A 21365-nucleotide genomic window follows, 5' to 3' on the forward strand; every position below is an offset into this window, starting at 1 on the left:
AAATAAAAAAAAAAATATATATATGGGATGGGATCATTGGATAGACAGCAACTAGGTTAACATGCATGAAGGTCGACATAAACATTAGGTCGACATGGGGGAAGGTCAGCAGTCAAAAGGTCGACATGGGGTTTTTTACTTTTTTTGTCCCAAATTTTGACACAGTCGTCATGGACACTGAAACGTAGCGCTGTGCTTGCCATGCTTTTGGCATGGTGCCTCGCTATTTTGTTCTCCCACAATGACCTAGTGGATGTCGGCTCAAAAAAAAGTGATAAAACACCATGTCGACCTTTTGACTGTCGACCTAATGCTAGTGTCAACCAAATGACCTGTCGACCTTCATGCATGTCGACCTTCAATCATGTCAACCTTCATGCATGTCAACCAAGTGGTGTCGACTTAATGCTTGTCGACCTAGTTGTTGTAGATCAAGTGACTGTATCCCAATACAATATGTGCTAAACTACATGTACAAATAATCAAAAGCTGATGTCATGTATTTAATAAAAATCGTGTATAACTTTACATCTGCATCAATTTATATAAAATACTGTGTCGAAATTTGGGACAAAAAAAAAGTGAAAAACCCCATGTCGACCTTTTGACTGCCAACCTTCCCCATGTCGACCTAATGTTTACGTCGACCTTCAGTCATGTTGACCTTCATGCATGTTAACCTAGTTGCTGTCTATCCAATGATCCCATTCCATTGTTTTATAGATTTTTTTTTTAAAGTTAGGTAGCCGTAGCAAAATTATATTAAAATTATTTTTCTTCTTTTACTAAATTGATATTATAATGTTTAATTGTGTTGGTTGGTAATTCGGACCAGGCTAAAATTTGCCAGCCATCCCCTGGAGTCACCCTAGAGCACCACAGTTGTTGCTACGGCACTCCATGGACAAAAGTTTCATAAACGTGAAAAACTCACATCGACCTTTTTACTGTCAACCTAGCCATTGTCGACCTAATGGGTATCCGGACTCATGATAGATTGAAATGTCCGTTAACTGGGTGTTCTGCTGTGAATATATGCATGTTGTGTAATTATGTTTTTACCAGCTTTTAATATTTATTATATCTTTTTCATGTAATCCGAATAATGAATGAGCTCCGGTGACTGCAATACACTTCCTGAAACTGCGTTCCAAAATGCGTCTTAATTATGTCATATCTAACGATGAGAGCGCTCCAGGAAGTATGCTGAGACTAGATTGCGGTCCATAAGCCGGATGTTTATGTCACTTCCGCCGTCGGGCTAAAGACATCCCAGCGCCAGACGGTTTTAGGAAGTATACATCTACGGTCATGCGTTCCACAGACCGGATATTGATGTGATTTCCGCTGCCATGCGGAAACTCACAGAGAGAATGGACTGGTTTTGGCGCCGTTGAGGACGGCGCACAAGAAATCAAGGCTCCGGACTAGTGGATTGTATTAGTAGTCGGCGCTGGTATATATTTATAATATGTATTATGCTCACATTTGGAATTATGTATATTCTTCATTTGATGTTTTTGTGTATATTCTGTTGACACACAGATTGTATTCATAATTAATTACTTATTTTTAGAGATGACTCCGGAGAAATCCGGTTCCGTATTTTTTAACTGTTTATGTAATCAAGGTGGTCTGAAAAGGTATAAATACCTGACAGAAACCTATGTCCTCCACACCTTGAAAAAGGACCTTGCTGGTCCGAAACGCGTCGGTGCTGTGGAGTTTTATGGTTCCAGTGCTTCCGACCCCAAGCTTTTGACCCTCAGTCATATACAGTACCATCTATGGGCGATTTACCTACCTCATTATCTGGGTGAGCAAGGTATGGCGAGGAAGTGAGGGAGAAGTGGCACTTGGAAACCTTCTTTTTAAATTATTTTTAAATTGTACCTGTATATTGGACCTTGGAATAAATTATTTTTCTACATCAAACCTGATTGAATATTGGAGTGATACTCCCTTGCTGTGGTCCAGTGGATCCAGGAGACATAAAGAAACCTTTACATGAAAATAGGGCCTAGTGCCAAGGTGAGCTTTTATTTCATGGGAATGTCTGATGTGAGCTGAAAAGAAACCTTTATGGGCACCTGAGGGCCTGTTACTCAGGTCAGTAGAGAAGGATCACGGTTCATTTGAAGAATTAAGCTTTATTCAGATTGCCTAAACTTCTGTCTCTACTTTTCTTTTCCATTTTATGTGTGATATCCATCTTGGATCGACATTTGAACCAAGGAAGGAAGAAAAATCATCATATCGCTTCCTGACAGTGCATTTTTGTCCACCATTTTGTTTCTCGTGCTCATGATAGATTGACTCTAGGTCTACAGTCATAAGGTCGACCACTATTGGTCGACAGTCAAAAGGTGAACAGGGTCCATAGATCGACAATGAAAAGGTTGACAGGGTCAAAAGATTGACAAGGTCCAAAGGTCTACAGTCAAAAGGTCGACAGGGACAAATGGACGACAGCCAAATGTCGACATGGTCCAAAGGTCAACATGAAAAAGGTTGAAATTCATTTTTAACAAAATGTTGGCATGTGCCGACAGGCGGTATATCATACCCTACCATCCACTACAGGGTGGAGGGAGAATATAATAGTGTGCCGAGGGCAGTGAGGCACCGGGCCTCAAAAATACAGAATAATCCGTTATCTAAAATGCTTCTGGTCCCGAACACTTTTGATAAGGGAAACTCAACCTGTAATAAGCTGAGTAATTCTAAAGAACTAGTTGTAGGTCTTAGGCCACTGCAGCTAAGCAGATCTATGCAGTGTGAAGCTTGGAATCTGCAAAAACAGCCTTCCAAAAATGACTACCACCTTCTAGGAGTCCTCTAGTGTTTGTCATATATCGCTACCTGGAAGTGCAGATACTGGGAGCACTAGTGCGCTCTTAGTAACACGCTGGCAATGAATATGTAACCCTGTGCCAACAAGCATGTAAGCCCCGCCAGCAAGCATGTAACCCAGTGTCAATGAGCATGTAAGCCCCTGGCAACGAGCCATAACCCCCCTGGCAACAAGCAAGTAACCACTGACAAGGAGTATATAATGAGTATATAATCTCAGGTAATGTAAGGCACAATGTGACGTCATAACATCACTGATCAAGCATAATGGGTAGAGGCTGGGAGAAACTCAATCAACCAAACAGAGGACAATAGGAGCTGGATGCCGACACAAAGTAAGGCCATGTGCTTCAAATGCCAGGAACAATTTTTCTTTGCAGTCTGGCCCTGGTTCCCATTGATGCCAGGAGACCAGAGGAGAACATTTTATTCAGCAAACTGCTGTCTTTCACTGTTTAAACAGCACCTTCTCCAGAGAAAAGCTATTTTTGGTAATGACATTAAGGCCCTAGATCAGGTAGCGCCTGAGACCCACCGCCCGGCTGAATTCCCCCCGCCATCAAATCACCTCGGTACCATGCGAGGGATGTGTACGAGAACATGCCGATCTAATGATTTCTCCTTCCTACGCAATTAAAAGTCTCAACTGACTATTATTTACAAACACTAGGATGAAGACGGAGCGGCTGACATCCTGTGACAGGACCAGGCAGGAAACGGCCCATCCGCGTACCCATTGAAATGCCTAGTATTTTCATTCTGATCACAAATCAGCCCCTAAGTACAAGATATTAGATAGTGAAACAATTAAAATAAAAAAACACAGACACGCCTGGCGATAGTTCATAAAATAAGCTTAATTAACAGTATGTATTATAATGTAACTTATCTATTTGGTGTTCTACACGTGGCAACTCCATTTCACGCTGCGCTAGTCCTAAGAGGTGGTTACAAATCCAGCTGACACGTCTCTTACACTAGAGTAGAACAGTAATGCCTTGTGACACATGAGCCCCCTGCCCTGGTAACTGGTGATAATGTGTAAGATAGCTCAGCGGTGCATTTTGTGGGAATTCTTACTTGTCAGAATGGTTCCAGGACAGCTGAAGCTCTTCATTTGGCAGCTGTTCCCCCAGTGATGTTCCAAGTACTATGCTGAAAGTGTTTCTATGTTCAGAGCCCTCTGCCCCGTCTAATTTTCACAGGTTGTTTGTCTCAATTATTATCTGCTCTCCCACTGGTTTCATACCCTTACGCTGTCCGCAGGATAACCAGAAATGGAAAACAAAGGTAGACAAGTGGTGCTCTGGGCCTTTGATGGCTTTATTGTTCTTGGCCACTGGATCCTGTCATATAGGGATATATTTACTATTGCTTCTAATTATGTCTCTCATTTCTATACTGCATCCTAGAAGATGATATACAGAATCTGGGCAACATCGCCTCTTTTCACTTTTAGGAGTTATAATAAATGTAATTTACTCTATAGAATCTCTTGTAGCAGGTAATGGGTGTTAATCCTGCACACGTACATACCTCCCAGCTTCAGAGCTCAAGGAAGTGGGACGTTTGCACGTGCAGTAAATGTGTGCCCGGAAATTGGGGCGTGGCCAGGGGGCATGGCCTTTGAGTGCAGTACTCTCACGAGGCCATGCCCTCCCTGTTTTGTGGCCCCACCATACAATGCCAGTATTTCAGTGTATTTTGCTCCCATGGACCCCCCCGCCATGTGGGGGGGGGAGGTTGCAGGAGTCTTGCCTACCTTTCCAGGGGGGCATGAGGTTAACCTGATTTCCGGGAGGGTAAGAAACCTTGTGTAATACTCGTGGTGTTCATATATCAAATAGTCAGAAACCATAAATATCTCATCAGCATATGAGCATGTACTCAATAGGACTATCCGTGCATTCACAGCCTGCTGGCCGAATCCCCTCGGTACACTGCGTGCGGGTGTGTACGCTTACACATCCTCTCGTAAGGGCCCGCACAGAGGAGAAATCCTACTCTGGCTACGCTACTCTGTGAGGAAAGTTAGAGAAATGCTCTCTGTGTCATCTTAAAGTATCACATCTTCATGCCCCAGCTTCAGGGAAAGGGGGAGAGGAGCTTAGGGAAAATGGAAAGCAAACTTTTTGAACTGTGAAACTGCCCATCGATAGGCAAATTTAGCCGATCTGTCATTAGTACATCATGGACCCCATTAGTACACCCAGTAAATGATTACAGACCACCAGACCACGCTCCTCTGTGTTTTTTTTATGTTTTTGACCTTCCTGACCCATCTTAGCTGCTGATTGGTATTGCTGTTGTTTTAGGCAGACATGTGTAGCGTGTGCAGGCAATTTACATTTGCAATTACAGGTTCAAATTACTTTTAGATTTTATGTGAGCTAAACTAGGGCTGTGTGACTTCTCAGCCCTGCATGACAGGTATATTTAAAGCTCGGTCTCCTCTTGTATTTGCCATCTGCTGATTTAACTCCTGTTAGGACAAAGATTCCCCTGAACTGAAGGCTTCCCATTTGTTCTGCTTTCTAAAGGTCCCCATACATTAGGCAAGTCGGACCTAATTTCTCGAGCTCCCCCGGCAGCTGCCCGGGAGAGCTCAATACGATTTGGCACTTGATGCATGCTATTTATCCCATTTAAAATTCCAGAGAAGCTGCAGGAGCAGGAGAAAAGAAAACACCTGGGCAGCATGGGGTCTGGGCTGCGTGAAGCTCCTGTGGGTGTAGCGACGGAGCAGGTAGTCCGCAGTGTCCAGGAAGCGCTGAATGAGCGGACAGAGGCGGCAGAATTTGAAAATTCAAAAGATAGGCCGGCCGCTGATTGGCTGAGAATGCTCTCTCTCTCAGCCAATCAGAGGCCAGCCTATCATTAAATTTTTCAAGTTTGGCCACCGCTGTCCGCAGTATCTGCTCACTCATCGCTTCCCGGACACTGCAAACTGCCCGCTTCGCCGCTGCACCCACAACCCCCAGGTTGCTTCATGCAGCCTGGACCCAACGATGCCCAGGCATCTTTTTTTTTCCCATGCGGACTGCCCACCCTGCTGCTGCACCCACACCCCCTGGGCGTTTCGTGCTGCCCGCCCCCTTCACATAGGTGTGTGCCAGCGGTGCTTCACCGCTGGCATGCACACACACCTACAGATAAGACCAACACATCGTGGGTGCTCAAAAGCACCCACGATGTGCAGCTGATGGATCCGATTTGGCAGATTGAACCTGCAGCAGGTTCAATCTGTAGGGTCCAACCTGATGCGCACGGGACCGTGCATCAGGTTGCATGGGATGTCAAACAACTCCGATTTGGCCCGATTTCTTGGCCCTATCTGCCGGAATTGGGCGAAATCAGCCCAAATGGGCACCTTTAGTTAGGGGGTAATTTATCAATCAATATTTGCGGCTGTGTGAACGGATCAGAGAGTATGAAACTCGTCGAAGCCATTCACTCCCGGGGTTTGCACATGCGCATATCCCAAACATCGGCATAGGACTAGTGTCTAAATCATCAATCTTAACTCATTTGTAGAATGACATCATACTTTATCTTTATTACAGTTGTATCATTTGTATTGTATTTTTGGTACTTGTGAGTTATCCGGGCGTCCGATTTTTTGATTGTATGCCTTAAGTTAAGGCATACAATCAGATGCGATGCGATGCGATATCGCATCGCATCGCATCGCATGCGACCATCGGATGCGATGACCCGATTTTTCCATAGGAATCAATGTTAAAATGATTCCTATGGAAAAAGGGGTCCTTTTCATACCCCTACTATCCAAGTGGGCATGGAGTTGGATATAAACCTGTGGCGAGCGTAGCGAGCCACCGAGCCCGAAGCGTGGCGAGCGAAGCGAGCCCCGCGAGGGGACGGTATTCCGTGTCCCCTCGCGGGGCTCGCTACGCTCGCCACGCTTCGGGCTCGGTGGCTCGCTACGCTCGCCACAGGTTTATATCCAACTCCATGCCCACTTGGATAGTAGGGGTATGAAAAGGACCCTTTTTCCCATTGAATTTCATGTTAAAATGGACTCAGTCCATTTTAACATTGATTCCTATGGAAAAATCGGGTCATCGCATCGCATCGCATCGCATCCGATGGTCGCATGCGATGCGATGCGATGTCCCGATCCGACCCGATTTGAAAATCGGACGCCCGGATAACTCACAAGTACCGTATTTTTATCTTTTCTTCTTTTTGCCGGTGGCAGGAGGTGTTTTTGTGCTTGCCGTTGATGGGGGCATGGAAGGATCATGTTTGGGTGAGGTGGGTTGCTGCTCACTTTTGGCGTCATCAACTTGGTCTACAGAAATGGGTACAGCCTCCATTATGGCTTTTTCTAACTCCATTTGTGCAATCTTTTTGGCTTCCTCTTCTGCTTTCAGTGCTTTAAGTCTACATACATGAGTGGAGTGACACAAAATTGTGAGAATTAAGTTTGTTAATAAGGGAAACTAAGATATATAAAGCAGCCATTTTGACATGTAAAGCAGCCATTCACAGTTAGAAGGAGTTACCTTGCTTCCTCCTCCTGCTTGATCTGCTGTAGCCGGGCCTGCTCAGCCTGTCGCATTCTGTTCTGAGGAATTTCAGCCTTCAGCTGTTCTACTTTCTCATAGGCCGGGAAAAATTTTTGAACAAAAAATATATTGATCTGATTGAACCATTTGTCTGCTGTTGTGACTTCCTTCGGTACTTTCTCTGCAACCAATAAAGCAATTAAGTTAAATAGCAGTATTACAGTGAAAATATATTTTCATAGAAATGATCAATAAATATGAAAATAACTAACAAAGAATGAATTCCATTGTGTCAGGTGTCAGGATATCTGTGTTATTGCGGCACTATCGGGCTCTTTATGTAACTTCTATGGGTGTGTGTGTGTGTGTGTGTGTGTGTGAGAATCTACAGCAATCATTAGCAGGTCCTAATTCAAACTGAGAGGTGGCACAACTTGTGGCGATGGTATCATTGTGTGTGTGCACACGTGAAAGCCTTGTGAGAGGGTGCATGGCCTTGCTCTGCATTAAGGACCTAATTCTGGTCTGTTCAGAGTTGGCGACAGGGGTCGGACATGGGAACCCCCAGTGTTTCATAGGCACCCCCCTGAAAACGCTGGGCGTTCCCATGGGTACGTAGGCGGGATGATGTGTGCCAGGGTGGGCGGCTGATGTCACAGGACATTAGCCACCAGCCCTGTCTTTGTCCCGGCGCTCGCAAATAAAAGTCTTTTTCCACTGACTTTTATTTGGGAAGCCAGGAGTAATCATTCGATGATCGGCGACAACCGAATGATTTCTCCTGCAGCGGAGGCATGTGAGGGGATGTGCCTTCATTAAACATCCCCTCACATGTTAACTTGGGGACAGCGGCGTAGCTTTGTTTGGGGCGCCCCCCCCCCCCGCCGTTAATGGGGGGGCGCCCCCCCTCCCCGCCCATCCGTCCGGCCTGCCCCCCGTGCCCGCCCCCCCCGTGCCCCCTCCCCCCATTGCCGCATGCTTACCTGTCCGCGCGTCCCAGCTCTCCTCCTGGCTTCAATAAATTCTATGCAGACGGACCGCGATAAAATGGCTGCCCCCATACCGCAGACAGTTTCAGAGAACAGTCTACTTTATGGGGCGGCCATTTTATCGTGGTCCGTCTCCATAGCATTGAATGAAGCCAGGAGGGGAGCTAGGACGCGCGGACAGGTAAGCATGCGGGGGATGGGGGGCGGGGGGATTACTATAGCACCGCAGCCCCCCCCCGGCGCCCCCATATGCACAGCGCCCCCCCGCGACCGGGGGGGCTGCGGTGCTATAGTTACGCCACTGCTTGGGGACTCGGCAGACCCGCCCCCTTTTCCCGCTGTATAAAATCTCACATTTTGTGGGTCCGGGAGGAGGGGCTAAAATGATGCGAATTGCATCATTTCACATCATTTTAGCCCCTCCCTAATCCGCAGACCCATGAATTAATGCAGCTTGGTTTGGTCATGTCAGCCTCATCCCGCCCCCTATACGTAGCCTCGTCACACCCCCCGGAGAGGAGTTATAAAAAGTAGGCAAGTATGCCCCATAGTGCAGTGATCTCAGATTTATTTTTCCTGTTACATTTCTTGTTAACTATAATGCTTATATGATAGCTCAGGGTTGCGGACTGTCAAATTCTCCTCTCCGGGAGAAGCCCGGAGAGGAGACTTTCATTACCCGTTCGGGGGGTGGGGCTTGACTGTGACGTTATTAAGCCCCACCCCATTATGGGAAACGGTCTAAATCACTGATCTCCATGGAGGGGGTGGGGCTAAAATGACATTGTGTCATTTTAGCTCCGCCCCCTCCTCTGAGACCCACGTATTGCGGCATTTAAATGCAGCGACCGGGGGGCTCAGTGGGAGTCCCCCTGATTCTGGGAGGGTTGCCCACCCTTCCGGGGGGCTGGGAGGGGGACCCGGTTTTCGGGATACTCCCGGTAATTCTGGGAGGGTCGGCAACCCTGTGATAGCTGCATTAATATGATTTTGACTATTTTATCTTTACTTTAATGTATGCAAATTTTGGCAAACTCATGTGCCAGGAACTTGGCGCTTACACTGCCTGCTAAATGCAAGCACAAGGTGTGTAAACATCAAGCTAAACTACATGGCCCCGGGATTTCTCTAGCTGACCGGATTACTACAGATGAAGCACTGTTCTATTTTCAATTTTGTCACCATGAAGGAAACCACTGGTGAGGTTACAGCGCCATCTAGTGATGAAAGTGGGTCATGTTAGATACACAACTATTTATTTTTTTATTTATTAACAGTTTCTTATATAGCGCACACATATTCTGCAGCACTTTACAGAGAATATTTGAACATTCACATCAGTCCCTGCCCCAGTGGAGCTTACAATCTATATTCCCTACCACATGTACACGCACACACAGACATTCTAGGGTTAATTTTGTTAGGAGCCAAATAACCTACCAGTATATTTTTGGATTGTGGGAGGAAACCAGAGTACCCTGAGGAAACCCACGCAAGCACGGGGAGAATATACAAACTCTGCACAGTTAGGGCCATGGTGGGAATCGAACCCATGACCTCAGCACTGTGAGGCAGTAATGCTAACCATTACAACACCAACATTCATGATTAGTTACCAGCCAGTCACAATTACAGACCAACCAATATAACAGAAATGTCAGCACCGGCGCTGTGCGTGTCTTAACGGATCAACACTTGACCTGCTCCATTAGGCACCTCTAGTGGATGTCAGTGTGCAAACACTTCAATTTCCCCATAGTGGTGAGGAGCAGCATTAGCCATTTACTATAGATACAGTAGTGATGTTTCCACTGTACTGTTAGGCTAAATTCCCTTTCATCCAGTCCCGATTTTCGATAGTGAGGAACACAATGATTCCGTACTTTTAGAAATAATTAGGTACGCTAATGCATTCGTAAATCTAATCTCGCACGCAATTAATGTATAATAATGGACCGAGGTGACCACTGGTGGCTTTGCGATTCCAGCATCTCCATGCTTGCATGGAGCGGAACACGAAGGGTAAATCAGTCTGCGAATTTGCTTATCGATTATCGATAGTCTGGGCATGTGTTTGGGCCGTCGTAACCATGCGTGAGGCCATCCTGCGATGAATTCCTGCTACTTTCTTTATTCGCACACCATTCACAAGGTGATTGACAGGAAGTAGGCGCCTGGGGCAAGAAATCGATCATTTAATGAGAATGCTAAGAAAAATGCAGCCGTACCCAGGAAAATCCTGGGTGCCTCTGGGAAAACCCTTGAAAAAGCTGGTGAACAGCAAAACGCTGCGTTGGCACATGTTCTGTTTTGAAAGATGTCTATTACCCTTAATTTTATGAAGTTAGAAAGATGACCTGATCAGCAATACCTAACAATAATATCTAAAAAGAAGGGGTACTCTTTACCTAGCACGGCGCCCACGATTTTGATCCTGGGCATCGCAGGTAAAAAAATCGCGGGCATTGAATGCACTAAAAATCGGGTGCGACGCGACCGACGCGATGACCGCGATTTCCCATAGGGATCAATGTTAAATTTCTCAATTGACCCGATTTTACTGTTCAATGCCTCAATTGACACGATTTTTCCATAGGAAACAATGTTAAATGGCCCACAGATGCCAAATAGGCACCCTGAAGTGTGAAATGGCCCCCACAATTGTTAACGCCACCCCACGATCAACGTCAACCCGAAGCGTGGCGAGCGCAGCGAGCCCGCGAGGGGCGGTACGACCTTTTCATACCCCCACTATCCACGTCGGCGTGGATTTGAGAAAAGAATAGTGTGGCGAGCGCAGCGAGGCGAGCGCAGCGAGCCCCGCGGATACCTTCACAGGTAAACGCGTCCCTTCGCGGGCTTCACAGGTATCCTCGTCCGCTCGCCACGCTTCGGGCTCGGTGGCTCGCTGCGCTCGCCACACTTTCTATTCTCAACTCCACGCCGACGTGGATAGTGGGGGTATGAAAAGGTCGTAGGACGCGTACCGCCGCCCCTCGCGGGCTCGCTGCGCTCGCCACGCTTCGGGTTGACGTTGATCGTGGGGTGGCGTTAACAATTGTGGGGGCCATTTCACTCTTCAGGGTGGCTATTTGGCCTCTGTGGGCCATTTAACATTGATTCCTATGGAAAAATCGTGTCAATTGAGGCATTGAACAGAAAAATCGGGTCAATTGAGAAATTTAACATTGGTCCCTATGGGAAATCGCGGGCATCGCGTCGGTCGCGTCGCACCCGATTTTTTAGTGCATTCAATGCCCGCGATGACCGTGATGGGCGCCACCAAGCTAAAATTCTTATGTAAAGTGTTGCATCATATCAATAGTTACAATACAGCACATTGAATCACTGAAATAATGTGTATGCAGTGATCAGAGGAGGGCACCAAGAGATCATTATTTTGTACCTCTGCGCATTTTATCCATGTATATGGGATGACCAGAGGAGGGCGCCAAAAGATCACTATTTGTGCTAGTAAAGTTGTGATACATCTAGAATGAATTGTAATACATTGTAACACTTTACAATTATTGTGCTTAGTGTCAAATGTTTACTAGTATTATACTATAAACTGAAACATTGTGACAACAAGCATATGGTCCTATAATAAGGACACGATACACCCTTTTGTTGCTGATATTTGTAAGGATTAGGCATTTAATTCAGCCACCAAAATTATATCAGAGTCATAACCACAGATCATGATTGGTGGTCAATAAAATTCTTCTTCTTGGCTATACCAAATAGACATTTCTCTCAAACAGACATTTGTGTAATTTTAAACACACATATTCTTCTTTCTTTAAACACACTATACTGTATGTCATTAACCCCGACAAAATCTTTTTGCTGTTTACGTGAATTCCCCAATTTTGATATAGGGAATATTAAAATCGATACTAATAAAAGTTACATTTTAAAATGAAACCCTAGTGTGTTCCCCTAAACAGTCCTTTCCCTCCTTTTTTTGTAAAATGTACCATGCTGTAGGGAACAGCACCCCCAACATATATTAATATTTTTTCTGGGGTCTCTCTATCCTGTAAAAATCAGCGATTAATTAATCTATAAGGTTGTGGGGATACACACCATACTCCTCACGGAGTAACCCCCTATGAAAACCCTAGGTGCGTCTGAGCACTTTATGGGAGGGTGAGAGACGTCAGCTCCAGGCCCGATATGTTTTTTCTTTCCCACCACTGAGTAAGTCTCTGGCAACACTGAGCCTGACAAAGAGCCTTTGGCCTGAAATGCATTGGGCTGCACGAGACTGAGAAACGCTGAGAGATTGGGGGGAGACACCAGCACAGCGCCAGAGAAAGAAATTAGCGCTGCTACTCACTGACGCTCGTCACTGCAAGAGAGGAATACAAGGTATGATAGGGACAGGTAGTATACCGGACCCTCTGCAGTATCCATGGACTTAAAACCCGCAAATCCCAGCAACAACTCCCCTAAGCTGTACTTTATCTTAAAAGCGCTGTATTTTATTTTTACAGGTCCTTGTTTCACCAACCACATTATTTGGTACAACTTACACACCACCTACTTTTAACAAGCGCTCCTATACATATTTCTATTTTACCCAAATGAATTGGAGCGGCTCAAACAGTGCAGTCACACTTATTCCTAATTTGCATTATAAATCTGAGCCTGTGATGACCTGTGACCAGTGTCAGAACCATTTCATGGTGATCCTGTTACGATGGGTGTTGGACATACTGTATTCGCTCAGATGCAAATAGATGTGTAGCGGTACACATCCATCCGTACAGCGAGCACATTCATCAGTCTAGACAGTCTTTTATTACGGCTGCAGATCGCCGAGTTCGGGGAGGGTGCTGAGGTCATGTGATGTCAGCCGCCACCCCAAGCAAGCATAGACACGCATGCGCCTGCAGGGATACGCCCAGTGTTTTTATGGGCATGCCCATAAAAGGCTGTTTGTTCCCCTGCTACCGCCCCCTGCCCGTCACTTCTGGAGCGAACGGCCCGGCGAGTGTGAAACGCGTTCGATCCATGCGCAAACCCCAACCATCGGGGACAGGGCCAAAATATGGGGCTGAATCGGCCCCTTAGAATCAGTGGTGTAACTAAGTTTTGGCCGCCCCCCCCCCCCCCCCGCCAAGCACCCCCAATCCCCCGCCGCCCCGCCGCCCATGAAAACCCCCCCCCCCCCCCCAATCCCCTGCAGCCTTACCTATCGCGCTGGTCCAGGCGGCTCCGTTCCTCTTCTGCTGAGGACCACCACATAATTGCCAGCCCCTATACAGCAGACAGTTTCAGAGAACTGTGTGCTATATGGGGGCGGCCATTTTGTGGTGGTCCTCAGCGGAAGAACGGAGCCGCCGGGACCAGCGAGATAGGTAAGTCTGCGGGGGATTGGGGGGGGGGGGTGTAGCTATAGCACCGCAGCCCCCGGTGCCCCCACATGCACAGCGCCCCCCCGCGGTGGCGGGGGCTGCGGTGCTATAGTTACGCCGCTGCTTAGAATGTTGACATTAGAATGTCTAAAAGTCGACACATACAATGGGCAGTATTCAATGATTTTTGCGAGCAGTCACTATTCAACTGACCCCCCTGCACACGCCGTTTCCACCTCGCTGGGTTTTTATAGGGACGTAGAAACAGCGTGTGCGGCTGCCAAAGCAGAAAGGCTTGCAGCTAAATGCAGTGGGCTCCCTGCATTAGCCTGAACCTCGCCGTTGGGGGGAATTACCCCGGAATGTGGAATACGGTGAGGGGCCGGCGCGGGTGTTAAACGGCCGCATTAAATACAGCCCAATGTCCTCCCTTGCACTTTATGAATATGAATGATAAAACACTACTTACTTGGGGTATGTAATGGGACAGGTGGGCTGCATTTTCCATTTGCCTCCAGGGTACTTATTAGAACCTGTGCTTCTGTTTCATATTCAGCCCTGTGCTAATAGTAAAATAAATATAAATAAATAAATAAATCTATATATATATATATATATATATATATATATATATATATATAAACTAAGTTCACTTTCTATTGTGAACAAAAATCAAAAAGTAACAAGTATACTTTAAATACTATACTGTATATATTCAGTTTCCTAAATGTGTAACCTTAAAACAAAGGCTAGTAATAGAAACAATAAAGCACTAAATGGCCGGCAAGGCTCGCAATACACAATTAATGGTCTAACCGATTGGGAAGAAGTTGGGTGATGCTCAGCGGGATCGGCTGGGGAATCCATGGCTAGGCTTTCACTCTGCTCTCCTTGAAGGCCATTTGTTGTCTCCTTTAATAGATCATCTGTGACATATACAGTAGCGCAGCCAAAGAGTGCTTCAAAGAACTCCAGAAACGTCAGCTGGAGAAATACAAGAAACAATATGGCATGTTTGAATTGATATAACAGAAAAGTATTGCAGGGGATCGGATGGCCATACACAGCTGTGATACATTGCAGAAATGTATGGCCACCTTTACAAATATACTCTGTAAAATTAAAGATTGTGCTTTGAAATGTTTTTCATATAAAATAAATAAATGTTTGAACTGTGTATGTATGAAACAAATGCATGGGAAGTATTCATTTGGGCACAAGGTTTAGCGAGGTAAAAAAAATGGAGCTCACACCCAATATATGCTCTGCCGATAACAGTGGGATCCAATAACAAATGAAAAATAAAAAGATACTCATATGGTTGTCTCCGCAGCTACCAGTGATTTTCACTGGGGATGGGGTTGCTGGGATGCTGGAAGGCTGGTGGGACGGGAGCTGGCTGCTAGAATATGTACAGTAGTTGCATCTGAACCCCACTAGGCTGCTGGCAAGGATGGCCATGGACATAGGTGACCCAGGCATTTGTTGCAAGTGTGCTCCCACTGGGATCCCAGAACCGCTCCCACAGGTACCAAAGCCAACTGTGTGATTTGGGTGGCGCACTCCTGGACAACAGCTGCTGAGCTCCCTGTGGTGATGGATAGTACATTGTAGTCCTCACTACTTTTCTTGACCATGTGGTTGGTGGGGAAACCTACAGTGTGCAAACCTCCATAGCCCTCTTCTTTTAAATCGCCACTTGCAAGCTGCATATTGAGTCTGTGAGAGAAATATTACCTCATGTCCACTCCGCACCAAGTTACCCTAACTTACTGTACAAGTATAACACCAGTATTGTGCATCAATACTGTGCACCGGCCACTTTTTGGGTTTTGGGTTCTGATTACCTTGAGGTTTTGGGTTCTAATGGGTTTTGCCAAAACACCTCCTAAATGTTTTGAGTTTGGATTTTTTGGGTTTCGGGTTCTGATTTTTTTTTGTTAAAAAAGCATAAAAACTGCTAAAATCGCAGAATTTTGGGTTTATTTTGCTTCTACGCTATATTAACCTCAATAACATTCATTTCCACTCATTTCCAGTCTATTCTGAACACCTCACAATATTGTTTTTAGGGCAAAAGGTTGCACCGAGGTAGCTGGATAACTATGGTAAGCCACACAAGAGTGCGGCACAAACACATGGCTCATGTAAGAGTGGCACTGCAGCGGTAGATACGGCCGTACTAGGCACCAGACAGGTAGATAAGGCAGTACTAGGCACCAGACAGGTAGATAAGGCAGTACTAGGCACAAGACAGGTAGATACGTCAGCAATACTAGTATATGCACCAGCAGAATTTATAATAATTAATTTTATTATTAGGTACTGCTTGGCAGTGGCACTCGTCAGTGCACCAGCAGCATGGAATTATTTTTTACAGTCCCACGCAGCACAAGTATTATTTTTTAATTAAATTATTTATAGCAGCCTAGTATGTACTAGGTAGGTACACTTAGGCAGTAGCACTGCCAGTGGCAACAGTGGACTGAGTAACTAAATAATACTGGCAGATTTAGTGCAGGCAGCACCAGTGGACTATATATATAATATAATTAATAATATATAATATTAAAGCACAGCACCAGAGGTAGGTCCCAGCACAGAGTTAGACTGTCCTCCTTGCTAGGGAGAGCCAACCATAAGCAGAGAGGAGAACAGAGTACACAGCAGCACTGAGCGAATAAAATAATTACAGCACACCAGAGGTAGACCGCACAGAGGAGACAGTAGTACTACAAGTACACAGTTAGACTACACAGCAGCACTGAGAGACAGCCCCAGCGAATAAAAAATATTGCGTTCAAGGTCAAGCTCAAGCTGAAGTTTAAGCCCCAGCAGCAGCAGCACCAACAAACCCTCTCCCAACCCACTACTAGACTGGAGTGAAGATGGCGGGCGCAGCAGCTGCTATTTAAAGCCTCACGAAATCCGGCGCCGGGAGATGACGTTCTGACCATGCGGACGGACCCGAGTCAGGCGGGAATCTCCAAGCGCTGCTCGGAACCGGGCTCGGAATGATGACATCCGTGGGAGCTCGGATCTCTGGAATCCGAGTCTGCACATCTCTAATCCATACACATAAGTATATTAAACTTTTATGTTCCTAATGTTTGGCAGGGCATATGGGACTCTACTGTGTTGATACAGGGTACTACTGAGGTGGGACATACATGGGCACTTCTCTGGTGTCGGCATACAGTATAGGGCACTACTATGGTAGGGGCATATGGGGCACTATCGTGCTAGGCTGTATGGGGTACTACCAGAAAATTCCATTTGGGAATTGATAAATTTATAAGGGTTATTGACTTTTATATTGGTAATTACACCGGACACACCTGTAATAAATGGATATTTTTAGCTGACTGAAAGCACTGTATATCATGTATTAAGGTTTCTGTATTAGCTCATACTATAAACTGTCATTCTAGGTTCTGTTTTGTATGTGTATATATCCTATTTAGATAATACATGCTCTGTGTATTTCGGATTCAGTATTGAATCCCGGCGGTCGGGATCCCGGCGTTCAGAATCCCGACGCCGGAATCCCGACAGCCGAAATGCCGACAAGGGCGGGACGTGGATCGCCCCCCCCTTGCGGGCTCGCTGCGCTCGCCACGCAGCGGGCCCGGTGCCTCGCTACGCTCGGCACACTAATTTATTCTCCCTCCAGGGGTGTCGTGGACACCCCAGGAGGGAGAATGTGTCGGCATTTCGGCGGTCGGGATTCCCGGCGTCGGGATTCTGAACGCCGGGATCCCGACCGCCGGGATATTAACTGCATCCCGTGTATTTCTTTGCTTCACTTTTATTACGTATATATTTTTTATAAACAATTTTACAAGTGTTTACAACTTTTTAAAAGTGTTATTTATACATAGTTGGGGTGTGGGGGGCAGCTAAAATCTTTGGTCAGTGCCAGGCTGACCTGGCTGCAGACCTGATGTGGTCCAGTGGAAGCCAGTGACTTCTTTTTTCCCCATTGTGATAAATTGCAGTGCAAAAGGTGTGGTAGGCTGTGGCTACTGTACCTCAGCTGTCTGAAACCAATGTTTAACACCCTGACATAAAGAGGGTGGAGCTATCAGTTATGTGATGTGGTGATTGGAGATTAATTTTGGGAGTGGCCAATAAAGTTGTGCCTAGGGGTGGCCTGACCCCTAAATCCATTCCCTGACCCGGATTGCAATCCTCCTCACTGGATGGAACCGATCATAAGATTTAAATTGGGGTGAAGAGAAAAGTCCTCATGTCATGGAATACATATGTAATATTGTACAAATGGTTACTCACCTCCAGCTCTAGATTGATTTCATTGCCATCCCGTACATATGGGTCATCATCCGCTAAAATATCCACAATCTTCGTGACATTGAACTCATTACTTATGATTTTTAAATCCTATGCATAAAACACAAATAATTAAGAATGATGATAATGCTCTTATCACACTGCTCGCAGACTACTATGGAAATAACGCACGACTTGTTGACCAAAGTTATGCTTACCATAGTGATACATTGAGGGATAGTACTGAAATTGTGGCACAGGAAACAATGACAGGTATTTATCACTATATAACCTTGTGGCACAGGAAACAATGACAGGTATTTATCACTATATAACCTTTAGCAGTCATTAGAAATGTTTTATTTTCTACTTATAGTACACGGGGTAATTGCCACAACAGAGGTATTCAATTAGCAGGGAACTTCACTGGTGGCACTCCAACATGGGAAAGCCCAGCATCTCATAAGCATCCCCATGCAAACGCTGGGCGTTCTCATTTCAATGTGAACGTGGTGTCGGAGGCGGGCGGCTGACGTCACATTACGTCAGCCGCCCGCCCTCTCTTTGTCCCGGAGCCCGCAAATATAAGTATCCAGAAGAAATAATGGTACTTGTTTCCTAGCACGGCCACAATCGCGGCCATCGGGGGTAATTTTTAGTGGCCTGCGACGCGACCGACGCGATGCCCCCGATTTTTCCATTGAAAACAGTGAAAATCGGGTCGGTCGCGTCGTGTGCGGCTAAAAATGCTTAAATGGTCCACGCGCGATGGCCGCGATTTCCCCATAGGGAACAATGTTAAATGGGTAACTTTACCCGCGATGCCCGCGATTTCCCATAGGAAACAATGTTAAATGGGTCAATTTACCCAAATCATCATAGGGAAGAATGGTAAATGGGCCAGAAACCCCCCAAAAAAACCCTGACCAGTGAAATGTCCCCCCAAAAGTAGTTTACGCCACCCCGCGATCAACGTGAACCCGAAGCGTGGCGAGCGCAGCGAGCCCGCGAGGGGCGGCGGTACGCGTCCTCCGACCTTTTCATACCCCCACTATCCACGTCGGCGTGGAGTTGAGAATAGAATAGTGTGGCGAGCGCAGCGAGCCACCAAACCCGAAGCGTGGCGAGCGCAGCGAGCCCCGCGAGGGGACGCGAATACCTTCACAGGTAAACGCGTCCCTTCGCGGGCTTCACAGGTGTCCGCGTCGCCATGGACACCTGGGAAGCCCGTGAGGGGACGCGTATAACTGTAAAGGTATCCGCGTCCCCTCGCGGGGCTCGCTGCACTCGCCACGCTTCGGGCTCGGTGGCTCGCTGCGCTCGCCACACTATTCTATTCTCAACTCCACGCCGACGTGGATAGTGGGGGTATGAAAAGGTCGGAGGACGTGTACCGCCGCCCCTAGCGGGCTCGCTGCGCTCGCCACGCTTCGGGTTCACGTTGATCGCGGGGTGGCGTCTAGTACTTTTGGGGGGACATTTTAATGTTCTGGGGTGTTTTTGGCCCATTTACCATTGTTCCCTATGATAATTTGGGTAAATTGATCCATTTCACATTGTTTCCTATGGGAAATCGGGGTCATCGCGGGTAAATTGAGGCATTTAACATTGTTCTCTATGGGGAAATCACGGGCATCGCGTCTGGCCCATCGCACCCGATTTTTTAGTGCATGCGATGCCCGCGATGGCCCTGATTTTACCCCCGATGCCCGCGATTATGATCGTTGTGGCCGTGCTAGGAAACAAGTACCGAAATAATTTGATGGGCGCTGACCATTGAATTATTTATACTGCTGCGGGCACTTAGATGGTTGTGAAGTTATACGGTGGCGGGGGAGATTCAGCGGGGCGGCACCCAAACTGTAAGCTTGTAGCTTAGCGAGCAGATCAGAACCAGGCCCTAAAACCATAGTAACCAGGCACCTGATTAGCACAAAAGAAATAAAAGCTCATTTCTGATTGGTTGGTATTTTTTAAGTGTAGCTTTACAATTATTTAAAAAAATATATATTTTATAATCACTTTCATCATCCAGATAAAATTCCTCATCGTCATGGTAGGCTCATAAGGAGGGGAAGTGTTTTTCCGGCAGTAGACTTTGTAGATATCCCAGGACTTATCAATGTAGGACATCGCATGTTCAGTCTTGTGTGCATCACCGAATAAAAACCCTATAAGCAAAAAGAAGCAAAATAGAACCAGGTGGAATATTTATAGTTGTAATATAATTGAAAAAAAAAAAGAACATGGACAGGGACTACAGACAGACCTTTGATGTGACTTGCATGGGGGGAAATATTCTGTGCCATCATGTTGGAAAAGCAGTCAACAATGGAAAACTTCTTCCCACTGTAAAATATTGCGTTCAGTAAAATGTAAAGTATATAAAAAATAGGAATAACTTTCGTAAAGTCTTACTATAGAGAATACTGATGTCATTGTTTATCAACATTAAAAAAGTATTGCAACACTACAGATGGAGCCCAGCTCATTCAGGCAGGGGCTGGCAAAACTATCGTCAGCCCAGTGGCGTAACTATAGCACCGCAGCCCCCGCGGTCGCGGGGGGGCGCTGTGCATGTGGGGGCGCCGGGGGGCTGCGTTGCTATAGTTAGCACCCTCCCGTCCGCCCGTCCGCCCATCCACCGCTTGCCGCCCGCCCGCCCATCGCCCGCAAATCCGCCGCCCGTAGCCTTACCTGTCTTCAGTTCTTCTGCTAGTGAGACGGACCACAATAAAATGTCCGCCCCTATAGCAGACAGTTCTCTGAAACTGCCTGCTGTATGGGGGCGGACATTTTGTGTTGGTCCGTCTCCATAGCAGAAGAATGAAGCCAGCAAGGGAGCCGGGACCAGCGGCAGCAAGACAGGTAAGGCTGCGGGTAGGTTATGGGGGGTGCTGCGGAGGGGGGGGGGGGCGCCCCCCCATTAATGGCGGGGGGGCGCCCAATTCATAGTTACGCCCCTGCGCCAGCCCCCTTCAGCCGCCAGCTCCCGCCAGGGGGCGAACGTGCATGAGACGCTCGCATGCCCTGTGGCTATGGAGCTGGCGATGGGTCCCCGCCACCTCTCCCGCCGGTGCTCCTCACCGCCCCCCGTCCCCCCTATCCCTGCCCATCTCCCTGAAGTGGAGACGGGCAGGGACCCGCAGGGGTGCCGTCCTGAAACTGGGAGATGCACACGCATCCCAGTCAGATGGAGCGCCTCTCTCCCGGAGATCGCCAGTGGAGACATTTTGGCGATCCCCGGCCAAGAAGATAGGCGCTCCATCTGTACCATAATGATTCCATTTTGCCTTATTATTGGTGGTAAAACAGCTTTCCCAATTCCCTCCTACCCCCAA

The 21365-nt window shown here is 46.9% G+C and overlaps 1 protein-coding gene across 4 annotated transcripts in view; it reads right to left on the reverse strand.

Moving 5' to 3' along the window:
• Positions 1-6875: 6875 nt before the first annotated feature.
• The window catches only part of LOC146020224 (radial spoke head 10 homolog B-like), a 50193-nt gene continuing 35703 nt past the window's right edge, over positions 6876-21365 (reverse strand). For 2 of the 4 annotated variants that reach the window (XM_083153183.1, XM_083153184.1), the window contains exons 13-19: positions 20294-20373; positions 20047-20195; positions 18028-18135; positions 14551-14718; positions 14204-14297; positions 7380-7563; positions 6877-7257 (exon numbers count right to left, since the gene is read on the reverse strand). In XM_083153183.1, coding sequence (XP_083009309.1) covers positions 7044-7257; positions 7380-7563; positions 14204-14297; positions 14551-14718; positions 18028-18135; positions 20047-20195; positions 20294-20373 — 997 coding nt within the window. In that variant the 3' untranslated portion in view covers positions 6877-7043. Of the gene's footprint in view, positions 7258-7379; positions 7564-14203; positions 14298-14550; positions 14719-18027; positions 18136-20046; positions 20196-20293; positions 20374-21365 lie in introns of those variants that run through there. The other 2 variants (XM_083153185.1, XR_014450745.1) reach the window with 2 other exon arrangements.

This window comes from Crinia signifera, chromosome 7, assembly GCF_055691185.1.
Source record: "Crinia signifera chromosome 7, ASM5569118v1, whole genome shotgun sequence".
NCBI lineage: Eukaryota > Metazoa > Chordata > Amphibia > Anura > Myobatrachidae > Crinia > Crinia signifera.